Here is a 14,281-nt window from a genome sequence, read left to right on the forward strand (position 1 = left end):
ACAGCCTTGTATATGTTCTAGCCTTGGAAATCTTGAAAGTAGATGAACTAAATCATCCGTTCGATAATCTGTTTATTTGCTCATCTCGATCTACGTTTATTTATCTTTTTATCTACGTCTTTTAAAAAACATACACGCGTTCTTCTTCTCTTCCGCTGCACGTTCTTGCGAAATTTCTGGCTTTTACGTAGTACACGTATATTTTAATCCATTCATCTCTGTACACAATAATCTACGTATTGTAACTTCAAATTTTCGCAAATCTCTTTCCTTTCCTTTGAATATCTTCGTCCATGGCGCGCCTAGACTCAGTCTCGTTCGATCATTAAAAAGATAATTTATAGTCAACGGAATGCTTATCAAGATTTCCAGTTCTTACTTTCATTCTGCGAATTCATACATCGTCTCTTTATTCATACCTTCGTTTTCCTCATTTTCTTATCTATCCACTATCTATCCCCACCGTCTGCGCGTTACACTCGTTCATTAAATAATTCGCCAACGAAGCATGATTTTCTTCAGTTCTCGTTATATTACGTCTCTCGACGTTGGTGCTCCAGTTCTTCAGATTCGCGACACCATCTTAGCACCGCCGAATTCTTCCATTCACGTATTTACCCAATTACACGTTCCATTCTCCTACAACATCGTCGCGGAGCACACCAGGCTGGCGTGCACCCAAACACATTCTTTTTTCTCCCTTGCTGTCCAAAATGCAGCCGTATAACCCAGATACACGAGTGTTGGTCGCAAAAGGCGGGAACAAACGGAGCGGATGCGGAAAGAGGAATCGCGCCGCTTAAAACAGAACCTGTTTCCTTTGTTCACCCCGTCTCTCTCTCTCTCTCTCTCTCTCTCTCTCGTTCGTCTTTTCCTCCTTCCTCCTCCTTTATTCGGCCACGTCTCGTTGTGTCCTGATAAAATTGGATAGCGACAAATAGTAGGCAAAAAAAATGTGACAAAACTTTTAAACAAGAACGTGAGATTACTTTCGCACACTAAAATAGTTCGTCTGTGTAATCAGCGAGACACGATGTCTCTCTTTGAATATCTTCGTTCATGGCGCGTCTAGAGTCAGTCTCGTTCCATCATTAAAAAAATAATTTATAGTCAACGGAATGCTTATCAAGATTTCCAGTTCTTACTTGCAATTCCGTTTGTCACATTCGCTTGTCAAATCGATTTTCCCGTTTATACCTTGTCCGAGCCAATTATTTCGAAGCAATTTAACTGGACATTCACGAGATGACAACAACCCTGTTTTATTAGCTTTATGTAATCCTCGATGACGAGAAGATGTCATCGTCGCTGGTATCGTGAAATTGTTGACGTCAAACGAAGCGATTAAGGTTCTACTGATAAACAACCGTGCAAGCAAAGTCAGGTGCCATGGCTACCGATAAGGACTCGCTGTAGTAAACGGGCAATAAAATTTTCACGCGACGCGAGACAACTGTATTCTGATGCTTTTATAACCAGCTATGACGCCATAATAAAACGATTTGTTTGTCGTACGATTTACGTCAGGACGTAACAAAGATTTATCTTCTAGAAGGTGTCATAGGAAAAATTGACAGCTGTGATTCATATTCTTCGAATCAACTTATACTAGTTAATGGTTTATAGAGTACTTTAATGTCGTTATATGCTTCTCTGACGTTCGATTATCTAAACGCGAACTGTGTTTTGCACGAAGTTTGTACAACTTTGACGTATCTACCGTTCCACGCATAAATCTCGAGCCATGATCTGATGCTGCGTTACATAATTCGACATGAAGCAAAGACGAAACTTGAACGACTCCAAACGCGGAAATTGTCTCTTAACTCATAAACTGATCGAATCTAAAGATGTAATCGTGCTTACGTTCGAGTTAGATCAATTTGTTATGAAATTGCAAGCTTAACATCACACGCTACCACGAACGTTACCAATGAACGTTAAACTCGACCGCTATCCTTCTCACCTTCTTTAACAAAAGAGTTAACAGCCTTCCTTCCTACCCACAATCATTTCATACAGCCAGTGTCTTCTATACTTAGAGACCTTTAAAATGCTGAATGACTTAATATCACGATATATATACGTGGTAAAGATTACTCGAACAAATGCTTCTCTGACTACTTTTTTCTACACATCACAAGCACGATAGTAGCAATCGTAGTACGTAGTACTCAATATCCAATACAGAGGCAGACGCAACAAAAGACAGAAGCTTTCGCTGCCGAAATATGTATTTGTATGGCGAAGCATGCAACAATGCCGATATTGGCACCGATGGCTCGTCGCGAAATGTAATTTATGTAAAAGCGGCGTAGGTTCGCGCCGGACAACGGTGAAACTCGGAAACCGATCGACACACTTTTTCCCGTTGGACGATTTATGAGGACTCGATGTTTTAACGCCACGCACCACGACGAATAAATGCGACAGTTTTATCGATCGCAACACGCTGCAGGCTAACAAAGAGTAATAAACAAAGAAAGAGAGACAGAAGAAAAAATGGAACAAAAAGCAAAAAGAGAATGAAGGAAAAGGGAAAAGAAAGGGAAAAAAATTTCTCTGTTTCCTTTGAAACGATCGTCGCTGTTCCTATTCCCTACGGATCACTCGCTCTTTCCGACCGCCACCAAGCCACCCCATTAACCTAAAAATATTGCCGGCAACCACCAAGCTGAATAACTAATATCATAAAGTGTACCGCCGCGCACGTAACGCCACGATGTTACGTAATTTCCACGTGTACCACGATACACTCGATAAATCCATAAACTGGCAACGAACAAAGGAAGAACCGATACTTTTCTCCTCTTGCTTCCCTTTATCGAGGAGGTTTCCGATTAATCCGTACACCGCGAAATATTCAATGACACACAACTCGATTACCAGTACGCGATTCAAGATTCCAGGGATTTCATTCGAGACTATTTAGGTCGGCGTAAATCCTCGATAAGCGGTATATACGAGATAGAAATCTCAACGTTACGGTTCTCTCGCTTTCGCGTTGTTCGTTACCGAGGTACCACCGGGTCTTTCGAGATAGAGAAAGAAGATTTCTAGGAAGCATCGCTCTAGGAAGCGCGCGCGTGTTACGCGTTGATTTCACTGCGGCAAGGTCGTGCGACCGGCAAATTTCTTCGACGCCTGATCTGTGAACACGCAATTTGACGCGACCGTAAAAATTGATAGCCTCTAACAGCCTGCTATGGCAACGATTGCTAGCCATTCTCACGATGCGTTTCGATCACTGACTTATGCAGAGGTTCACGAAGATATTCCAACATTGTTCGATACTTGTTCGAATACGTTCGTAGGTTACTGTACGTAGATCATTGGTGCTACAAGCAAAGTTCTCCTGTTTAGAAACTCGAATAGTTGCATCGTTGCAATCAAATGGAAATTACGTAACGATAACAGAATATTGAAAGTAAAACGAAAATAGGAAATTTTCTCATCGAAAATAGATGTATCATTCTTTTATCGCGATTTCACGAAAAGCTGACTCAACTATCTACTGGTACCTCGTTAAGAACTTATGCAATTAGATTGCGGTTCTACGAATCCGTTACTGTAGGAACAGCAATTTTCTGATCACTGTAAGCAAATAAAATGTAAAAAAGTAATTATCGACATTACGGACGAAATATCTAGAATAATTATAATTGGCTGCGTAATAGAATCGGAGAATGGAACGCAGGGTTGCGATTAGCTCAACGATCAAAGCAACCCTGCATCAAATGACCGTCTATTTGCGTAAGCTCCATTCGTATCCTGATTCTCTCTATAAATAAGTCACCCTGACTTGGTTCGTCTGTACGATCTTCGATTCGTGACGTCAGGAACATCATGGAATGATATTTTCGTCAGGAATGCGAAAGAAAACCGGTGCCATTGTAAACGATCGAATCACGTCGTTGTTTACAGAGACACGGTGTTCTCCACTCGTTTAATTCATTCATACAGATACGTTTTTGTCTCACGGAAGAAAACAACTATTTCGGCGAAGATCCGTTGAAAGAAACGATCGTTATGATCAAAAGATGAAAATTCACGATCGTTAGACGAAGTATTACAAAATTGAAGACTGCCTTTGCAACAGAGATACGATACAAATTTTGGCGAACCTATTTGTTTGGTTCAGTAATGCAGTCCTAAGAATACAGAAGGCCATGCAATTCTATAATTTCCACCAGCCTGCTTTTACCTTGTTACTGGTGTGTAGAAACGTTTATCGAAACTTTATTGATCTTTGTACTTTGTGTACACGACGTGGTCATGCATTATCGTTGAGAAGAGCAATGTAATAAGACAAGTAAAAAATGCGTAGTTTGCTTTGTCAGCTGTACAGCTTCCAAGGTACACCAATGATATACTACTTGTATTGCAAACAAATGTTATTTACGTGGTGTGTATCTAACATCAATTGTCAAACAACACTTCGTCAAATCATTTATTCTCGAAATCGTTTCTTTCTATGGTTGCTGCTATTACTTTGTCTCGCTAGTGTCTTGAAAATTACACATTTCTTGTTAAAATGATATGCAAAATAGGAACGTGTCATCCTTTTATTTCTTCTCATGTGTATATTCGCGCGTAAGAACTTTGGTATCTTTTAGAAAATAACAAGCCTGATTCACGGTACGCGATCAAATGGACTTACTGATTTCGTCTACCGACTTCAAACCTCATCGAGCATATTCCCTCCAAAAATTACAAACACTTCCCACGTACGTAATATTCTTAAACACGTAGGAATTATAGACACGTGATTCTACAGATTTTCATCTCAAATAAATTTGAAGAAATGAAAATTGAATAAAAAATTGTTTCGCTCATTTCTCAAAATACCATAACAAATACTTTACGTATTTTCTTATAATATATACATTCTGTTCTATATCTGGCTCGGAGTTTTTCATAAATACCTAAAATTTATACTCCATGAGTTATATGCTCTAATAGTCGACTGAGGTAGATTTAAATTTATTCTTATAGAAATGAAAACAAGTTTCGAGAGTGTAAGTGTACATCGAATTGGCTTCATCAGTGTTAAGTCCCTAGAAATAAATTTGGCTGGTCAGCCAAATTCAGAGCGCCACCGTACTCTTATTTTACATCGTTTCTCTGTTCTTAATAGCGTCCACGATTTATTTAGGAAGCGCCTTTTGGCGGCTTTTCAATTACCGATCGTCGAGATCGGACACATACATCGATCGATCGCAGTTTTTTGTTTGAGTTTGTTTCAGTCGCTCGAAGTAACCGCGCATAACCTCAAAATTTTACCGCGCTTTTTCACGCGACGGTTGATCACTGACATTTGCTCAGATAAATTCGACATCTTGCGATCGTTTTCGGAAGTTTTCAGGAACCGTATGCCACTTAAACAGAGATATCCTTATTTTCTCTGATCAACTGACTTTAAGCTTGACAGGAGTTGTTCGCGTGTTCAAGAAGGTAAATAAACAAAGAAGAATGTTAAGAAGAGATGTTGACATCGCTGACTATGATTCGACTGCACTTCATACACGTATAGAGTTTCACGTATCGTGTAGCGATATATGTACGCATTTACTTCGATGATCAAAGCGGGTGTTTACGATTCAGAAATAGGCGGGAGTTTCTAAAAACCCTTTGTAAACACAAAGCGCACCAATGAATATCTGCACATTGTTTTCGTTTATTCGCACGTAAATGTAAATAAAAGAAAATATAAATAAAGATAAATTAGATAAATCGTATCTTTGATAAAATAAAAAAGTTTTGGAAAATAGGCTCCTGCCAAATCGAGCAAGGCACATGTAAGGGAATTTCAAGTGGGACGCGTAAATCGTTCGAGGGATGTAAGTGCAGCCAGACAGAACGTTCAACTAACCATAGATAATGTGCTAAGGTCCCATGTGCTCTTGGCCTGCTTTTGGTAACCCTTCTTGTTCCTTTTGCCGGGTCTGCGCAAACTGGAAAACCATCCTGCGGCTATGGCGACGGCGCTAACGTCCCGACGGTTGTCCGTCTGCACGTTGCTACCGCGAACTTCGTCGAGGGCGTCCACCGACCTGCCGGTGAAAATCATGCTTGGCACCGAGTTCGCGTTGCCAAACTTCACAAACCAATGGAATTCGTTCCACTCAGCTCCCTTCACTTCTCCTGAACCGTGATACTTTCAGGAACAACCTAACCACACTTTCTGACACCATGCGCTGCATGCGACACTGTAGCCGTTCGATCTCGAGGGTGACATTGACATACGCTTCTATCGTTAACCGATCGTTAACGCGATCAAAAACGATCGCTCGCGTTACGAGTACTCGAGTAAACGTGATCCTTTGTCGAAAGAAACTGTCGACACGCGAGATCAAAGATCTCAACGGTTCAACGACCCTGAATCAGTAATGCAATTCCTTCAAAATTAGTATCTTTCGATCGATCCACGATCCACGTATTGACCACTACACGTGATAATCTATCAATAAACGCATCTAAAATTTAGAAACACGTCTCGGAATTACTGATCAAATAATGTTCACTCGTCTATCGATGAAAATATCGGTGAACGAAGTAAGAGTCTGAAGAAGGATCTTTTACTAAACCTTATTTATCACTTAACATCGATAAACTCTGATAAGTTGGAATGACAATAGTCACGCAAGATGATACGAGCAATTTAAAGCTTCCGCAAGATTTAAAAAAAAAACACTGTCGTACGATCGTTTTATCTTCTCAAAGTCGACTCTTTCCGATAACAACAACGAAAGCAGCGTAATTTTGATCGGAGACCGCGATTGTATCGGGTTAGCTGAGATCGTGATACTGCGGGATAAAGAACGATCCGCCTCACGCAGCGGCTGCCGTGCGACTCGCGACCGCGAGCTAGAGTAAACGGTCGCGCTGGAAACGCGCTGGCGCCTCGTGGTGGACGCATCGTGAACTCAGTCACGCGTGTGCGAATACAGGCTGATCCTCGTAACTGGTATAGCTTATAGCTTTCTTCTAAATAAAGATAAATGCATAGAAAATATTATTAGAATCGTTTGATGAATCGCTTATTCATATATTTAAAATATAAGAAATAAAACAATACTAAATTAAAAACGTTAAATACGCTCTATCGGTTAGCTACTTGGTAAATATGTATACAGTAATAATGCGCAGTAACATGCAGATACGTGAATCCCAATTAATCATATTGACCTTTGTTTTTCATGAAGTATTCATTTCTACGATTTGTTTATTTTCTCAAGTGCATGGAAATTTTTATGTAAAGAACAATTTAATTAAAAATTCTTTTACGCGTGATACACAATCTCGGACGTATGCAGCATGAGAATAGAAAACGAACAAGGTTGCATCTTACACAGATCCACCTACGGAAGAAATAAAACCGATACAACTTGAATTTTTCTGAATCGATCTACGGTTTCATTCTTTTTTCTGCCAAAGGTTTTTTTTCGTTCATCGCGAAAATGAAGTACGAGCCACTCCAATTGCAAGGAGCAGCCTGTACACTATACCACGTTTGCGGTGGCTCTCGTATGAGGTCAAACCGATCCTACTCTTCATGGGCGAAGTACGGTTTAAAAAGGCAGCGAACGCACGCGCGCGGACCGCGGAAATTTCTCAATTGCATGATGCAGTATCTCCTCGTTACCAAAAGACCTCAGAAACGTAATTTCGGTCATTTTAACACGCTACAATATACCGAGAGCAGTGCTTTTCGAAAGATCAATATTTGTAGAACGATAGATATTTTTTATTGCGAGCTATATTTTTTGCAAGGATGTTCCAAGTTTCATTGCACCAGGTTCGCATAAATCAAAAGAAAAAAAAAGAAATAGACTCTGTTCGAGATAAAATTTTTGAATGTATTGTCAAAAAGCTATAATTTCAAAGTGTCCACTGAATATATATATACATATATCGTAATCGGCTAAAATTGTAAGTTGTATTTCTAGTCATTCGAACGTCGAACATACAGGCAACACCAAGTGGACACTCTAGCACGCATACTTGCCGAAGATCGTGAAAAGAATGCTTCCGAGAACGAGGCAGGCTGAAATTTCGCCGACTGCTTATCAATTGGAGGCGCTCGAGTGTCGAGCAGGGCGTTGACAGACCACGGTTCAATGTGACCGTTTTATCTACTCGTCTGGGCTTCTTCGACAAATTATTTCACCCAACTTTCACGTTACTTAGGTTACCGCGCTATTTCGCGTAGCTATATACAGCACTCGCTTGAACGTCAATGTACGGTTCTATTTAAAGTAGCCATCTCGTCCATTGGAATGGAATTTTATCGAACGATTACGCTTTTCTACATATTAATATGTATATATTTTGTTTACAAGGACAAAATTGAAAATTAAACATAGAACGTTTCCGCGAAAAACATGATACTCGACGAGACTCCTTTTGCTTCTTGCTATCGAATTCGACGTCAAGTATCCATTGAACCGTATCAAGCATATTAAAAAACACTGATAAAAAATTTTAAATTAAATAACGAAGTGGGGTTCATTCGGACGCGGATTATCGTTTCTTCGGCCCCGTTGGTTCAACGGTCAGCAATATAATTTGCTTGTGCTGCGAAAATTATCAAATATAATTCACATAGATCTCGCTCGCTACTATCCATCTTAATGAAAAAAATACGAAAATGCGCGCTGGTGTCGACAAGTGACGCGCTTCTCCAATAGTTAGCAACTAAATACATAGCTCGTTGATTAATTACTGCGTAATTGGGAAATGACGCGGAAAGTCGAAACTGTAGGTCGAATAAAACCGCTAGCAGCTCTATCGACGGAATTACAATGTAAATCAAAACATCGCATAATTCACCGTATCTCAGATGCGTATTCCATTCGTAAATAAAGACGTATTCCTACTCTAATTCGGATTCCACTTCTACGGGACTGATAAATAACATCGTGGGATAGAACGCAGAGAGAAAGAGGAATTCATTGCCGAATTGCTGATCATGAAATCTGCTCGTCGCAGAAAAGAATTAAATTCCATCCGCATGATTCACGATTCACGGCTAGAAGAAGCGAACGGAAGAAACGTTCGACTTTGTTTGCTCTCTTCTTTATCGGCTGACGATTCTTTCCCCACTCCAACCAGAGACGAAAAATCGAACGAGAAACAGATTACACGTGCAACCCAACATTGCGACGCAGCGAACAAGCGTTCATTCGCATTTGCAAACGATATCTCCTCGGAGTGATCGAATCACCGATTCGATCACCGTGTTTAAACGCGATTCAACGACGTGTCGTCGTTGCACCTGCTACAGCTGCATCGTGAACGGGACGAGACGATTAACCAGACGTGCACGCGTTTATCGCGTGACGGTTACTCAGATGCGCGCGCATGCCCCTCACCAAACTTGCCTCGATTTGTTTTGCTCGACTCGCACTGCATTTTACCAGAATTCGCAATTCGATATTTTCTAAATTGCATACGCATGGATTGCATGCAATAGGAAAACGTAACGAACGAGATGATTCTTTCTCCAATTCGTACTGGATGGTTTTCAAGTATCGATTGTACTAGCATACAGACATGTACGTACAATGGCATAATGAGAATATACATGTAGCACGTCTCGGAATACATATTATTTATATCATATTATTTATAGCGAGACGCTTTTCTATTTTGGTGCAATGCAAGTAAGAAAAAGATTCAATCAAACACAGGTAATAAAACGGTAAGAAAGAACGAATAAAAAGTTTATCGTCTGAAGCGAAGCTTTGGTAAAACGAGGAATACACGTTTTTATTTTTTCTGGGTATACGTTTTTCAGTCGTCAATCTCAATTACAACGACGAAATAACAATAGAACAGACACCCAAGGAAAACAAAGTAAAAAGGTTCGGGATGAATAAAAGTGCGTTCAGGAGAAGGGTAATTCGAATGGTAAAAGTGATTACCGCTGGCAAGATTCCCACTTATGCGATAACCGTGGACACAATCTAACAGACAGAAAACAACAAAACAAACGAGTCTATTTTCTCAATAAAACCAACGCGCAGGCGTTATACTGTTAATGATCCATTAACAAGCAACTTCACAGGTTTAAATAATTCCACGAAATCACGACACAAGCAAGCGGGTGTCGTTACTCGACGAAAGTACACGCACGAGTGTCATGAATTTTGCTCTTTCAGTCCCAGGGGATGCCATATGCCGGTCAACGATGTAGGGTTCGCTGTTATTCGCGTTCCATCACGAACTCGTCATAGTTCCCACCTCCAGATACATCATTGAATTTTCCAGAACGATTCCTAGCCGACACAAAATTATATATACAAATTCATGACTTTTTTAAATATTATTTTATTTTATTATTTTGCTTTTTTCGTAGAGAATTAAAAAATGCATCGAACGATGTAGAGTTCCATTTAAGAAAATAGAGGCGACCTTGAAACATTTGGAACGTCTCCACTTTCGGAGAAGACTCAAACTCATTACTCACTCAAAATCATTACATTTTTCCTAATTAAATTCTTTTTATCTCCTGCCGTTTTAACGCTGACTTGACCCGGTTGCGTGAGACGCTCCGTATAGATTTAGACATCATGTCCGTGGATTGATCACCGTGGGAAGCTGAATCTGCACGAGGTCTGTATACTAATACGGTACAATAGAATAAGAATATCGACTAATAATATGCCAAGAGACCCGTCAACGGACTTGTTAACCGAACTAGCATTAGCTTTGATTCAGTCTCTGCTGAAGAAGGTAGACTACTACGAACGTAGTCCAGTTTGTATGATCGATGCATCAGTCCAGTACTGCTTTAATTTAGAGTTTTGCTATATCGTGAAAATTATTATACGCGCGAAAGAATACGCCCTATGACTCACGTTACCTATTAGCGTTACCACGAAGCACATCTACTAGTTATTGCATTGATATGATAAGCTTCCTCCATGGGTGCTTGTCACTGTAATTTGACGATTTATTCTCTTTTAACTGGTCGCATTAAATGGTCATCAAAAGAAATGATTTCGCTAAAGTGATTCGTGAATTTAAGAAAAATATCAGAACTTGTGAAAAACCTTCCTCGCATATTTTTGAATCCTGTTTAATTTTTTGAGAAACAGTTCCCTCTTCTCTGTTACTTTACTCGATCAATGGAGTTCTATCTTCGAACGACCTTCGTTGTACGAATAATTTCTTGCACCATCGCGCAATACAATTTCTCGGAAGTAATCATATCGTCGTCGTCGTCGTCGAGCTATTCAATTCACAGGTAAAAATAGACACGTTTGATTGCAATCACATCCTCCGATGGTAACGTAGTTTCATGCATACACAACTTTATTAACTTTACGTCGATCAACAGCAAGAAATTCCTATTTTCTTCTGAAGTTTTGAGATCGAGGAAATGCTCCATCGAGTAATGTGTAATACGATTGCTTCGAACAACGAATAGTTCGCAAAATAATTATTTTCTGCGTAGCTGTTCTACTGCTTCAGAGCCATGTATCATACAAGAATATTATCAACGTCGAGATAAATTAATTTTCTTCATCCAGCTACGGAAGACACGCTTCGTGTCATGTCATATGACATTCGATTTTGTATGAATTCCTCGAATAACGGTAATAATAATTTTTTTAATTATTTTACTCTCTTAATATTGACTTTTCTTACGATCCATCAGAGAGAGTGAAAATTCTAGATAAAATAAACTGTTACATCACGTTACGTAATCAATCTCGGTAATCTGGGAACAAATTATTAATGGAAACGATGCAGCTAACCGCAGCTAGCTGCCTTCTAAATAAAAGAACATGCGAGCAACGATAAGGAGGCACTTGGACTGATTTGCATACGGCATTTTGAGTGCAACGATCGTATCAGCCTCGTTTGCCCCGTTCCGTGAAAACAAACTAAAGTTACGAAATCTTTCTTTTCGCATTACGCTGATAATCTATCTTAAACGCATTAACTGCAGTGATACGCAATTTGTATGAAACTCAAATGTCTTGGAACCTAGGAAATATTCGATCGATGTATAAACGTTCGAACACGTACTTTCGTCGATCCACTGCAAATGATTCTAGAAACTTCGACTTCGGTACACGAATTTGCCAATTTTATTTTTTCGAAATTACATCAGGCAACGAGGCGTGAAGCAAAATTTTGCGGTTACCTAGAAGAAAATCGAAAGTGGCGACTTTCCAAGAGCGAGCGAAGTCGAGGGAAAGTTTTTGAAACTACGGCATAGAGAAATCGGAAAGAATCGGACGCGAGATGAGCCGGAGATATCGCGGGGGTGGGAGAAAAATGAGTTCTTTTTTCCTCGGTATTCACTATCCATCGCGGCTAATAAAATCGCAGCAGTCGCTTCGAGGCCCACTGACCCGATTCCCATTCCTCGCTTTTCATATTTTCCGTGACCGAGACGCGTGCAAATTGAACTTTCTAAGTACGTTTCTATACGAATCGGTCAACGAAGAACGCTGAAATCAACAGGTCTACTAACACGACTTTGTAACAAACGCCAGTCGTAGACGGTTATTTTCAAACCGAAACGTTTCATATTTCAAATATGTTAAATAAGCAAAAATGAGATTAGAATGTTTGGAAGGGAATTGAAATGTATATAGGTATAAGGCAGAAATTAATTAAAACGTTTTCGGGGGGATAGATGCATCGATATGCGTTAAGATTTTGTGATGTCATAATAATCGCCGATGCGATTGCGCGAGACTTTCGTCATTCTTCCACGTGCGAAAATCGCGGGGAACGATTCTATTTGCATCGCTAGAGTAATAAGCAACTTCGAGAACGACCACAAAGTTAGCCAAATATTTATGATTTATTCGCTCGCTGTTTCGTTTCCAGATCGATTTCAATTGTCAATATGATCGTGACTGATTGACTCTTGCATCATCTTTGTCTCCGTATATCTTTGAATACTTCGTCCTCATGTTTTGTTATTTAACGCAATAGCTAAAGCCGTAGCCGACACAATTCGTCCGAAATCAACTTGCCAATCAAGATCCACGGACAACCATCCTTCCATATCGAATTGATATAAAAGTCCAATACAAAAGAGCATGATCTTTAAGTTGAAGTTCGAAAAATAAGATTATTTCTGATCTTGTCAAAGGTCAAAACCGTGACCTTGAGTGCCAATCGATTTCAGACCGATTTTAATACACTGGATGGATTGGTAATCAAAATTAAACTAAAAGATATAAACTTGCCCTTCCTTCGCAATTAATATCGAAGAAAACAAAAATTATAGAAACAGTAGGATGATGACGTTGAAAACACGCTGTCAATAGGAAAACCAGACACACACACACATCACATCATAAAACGAGCACCAGAAAATCGTATCCAAACAAGCTTTATCAGAACGAAATTCACCTTTCGAGCTCGTTTGCCAGGGCAGAACCAGATAACGGAGCACGAGCAACAGCAGAGCCATCCCCGTCCGCCGCCACAACGAGAGCTTGACGTCATGGATGTCGAGGGTCAGGATCCACATGGATCAGACGACGGACCGCTAGATCGATTAAATCCATTTAGGAAGACCGACGAGCGCAAGAAACACAGGATATTCAGCGTGTGACTTTACCGATTACATATCTAGTCGACTCTCTTTTTTCTCTTTCGCCGATCGTGTTTACACTCGTTTGCTTCGTTCCCGTCTATTGCTCCGTGGAACACGTTGAATGAAAGGCGTACGCGCGAGATCAATAGAAACGGAAACGATGAAAAGCTTAGGGATAATCGATATCTACCAGCGCACCGATGTCTCTGTAATTGGAACTGAAAGGGAACGTAACGCGACACGCGACGCGTATCGTACCGAATCCTTTGTTGATAGCTGCAACCTTGTTGCGGTTACGCGGAGAGCCCCTACGAGTGTTATCGCGATTGAACGATACCTTGATTTACGTTTAATTACGTTAAACAAAAGAAACCCGCGAAATGTCAATGGTAGCTTAATCGGAAGGAGATCTTTACTGAGATTCCTCGTGGCCAATTTCTCAGTTTCGATCGGTAAGATGCTTAGAAAATGATACAGATCTCCGTGCGAAATAAATAGATACTGGTAAGTAGACTACACGCGTGTTATGTTTTGTAAATATTTGCAGGAACTGAATTAATGTTCGATCATAATGCTTGAGAATTTAGTTCCGGCAACTACCAAAAACTCGATGCTATACGTCAATATGGTTGGTACTCCTCGACCTCGCTAGCACGAAGAAACTCATCCATCAAACTTTTTAATTAGGTCGATCAAAATCAATTACTCGTT

General features: G+C 40.1%; 1 protein-coding gene across 8 annotated transcripts in view; it reads right to left on the reverse strand.

Annotated features, from left to right (window-relative positions):
- The window catches only part of LOC126920379 (cytohesin-1), a 59,134-nt gene that overhangs the window by 36,935 nt on the left and 7,918 nt on the right, over nucleotides 1-14,281 (reverse strand). The window contains exon 1 of one of the 8 annotated variants that reach the window (XM_050730904.1): nucleotides 13,384-13,503. The exons of 4 other annotated variants lie outside the window; for them this stretch is intronic. In XM_050730904.1, coding sequence (XP_050586861.1) covers nucleotides 13,384-13,479 — 96 coding nt within the window. In that variant the 5' untranslated portion in view covers nucleotides 13,480-13,503. Of the gene's footprint in view, nucleotides 1-5,872; nucleotides 6,874-13,383; nucleotides 13,504-14,281 lie in introns of those variants that run through there. 3 more of the 8 variants (XM_050730733.1, XM_050731085.1, XM_050731169.1) reach the window with 3 other exon arrangements.

This window comes from Bombus affinis, chromosome 1, assembly GCF_024516045.1.
Source record: "Bombus affinis isolate iyBomAffi1 chromosome 1, iyBomAffi1.2, whole genome shotgun sequence".
Lineage (NCBI taxonomy): Eukaryota > Metazoa > Arthropoda > Insecta > Hymenoptera > Apidae > Bombus > Bombus affinis.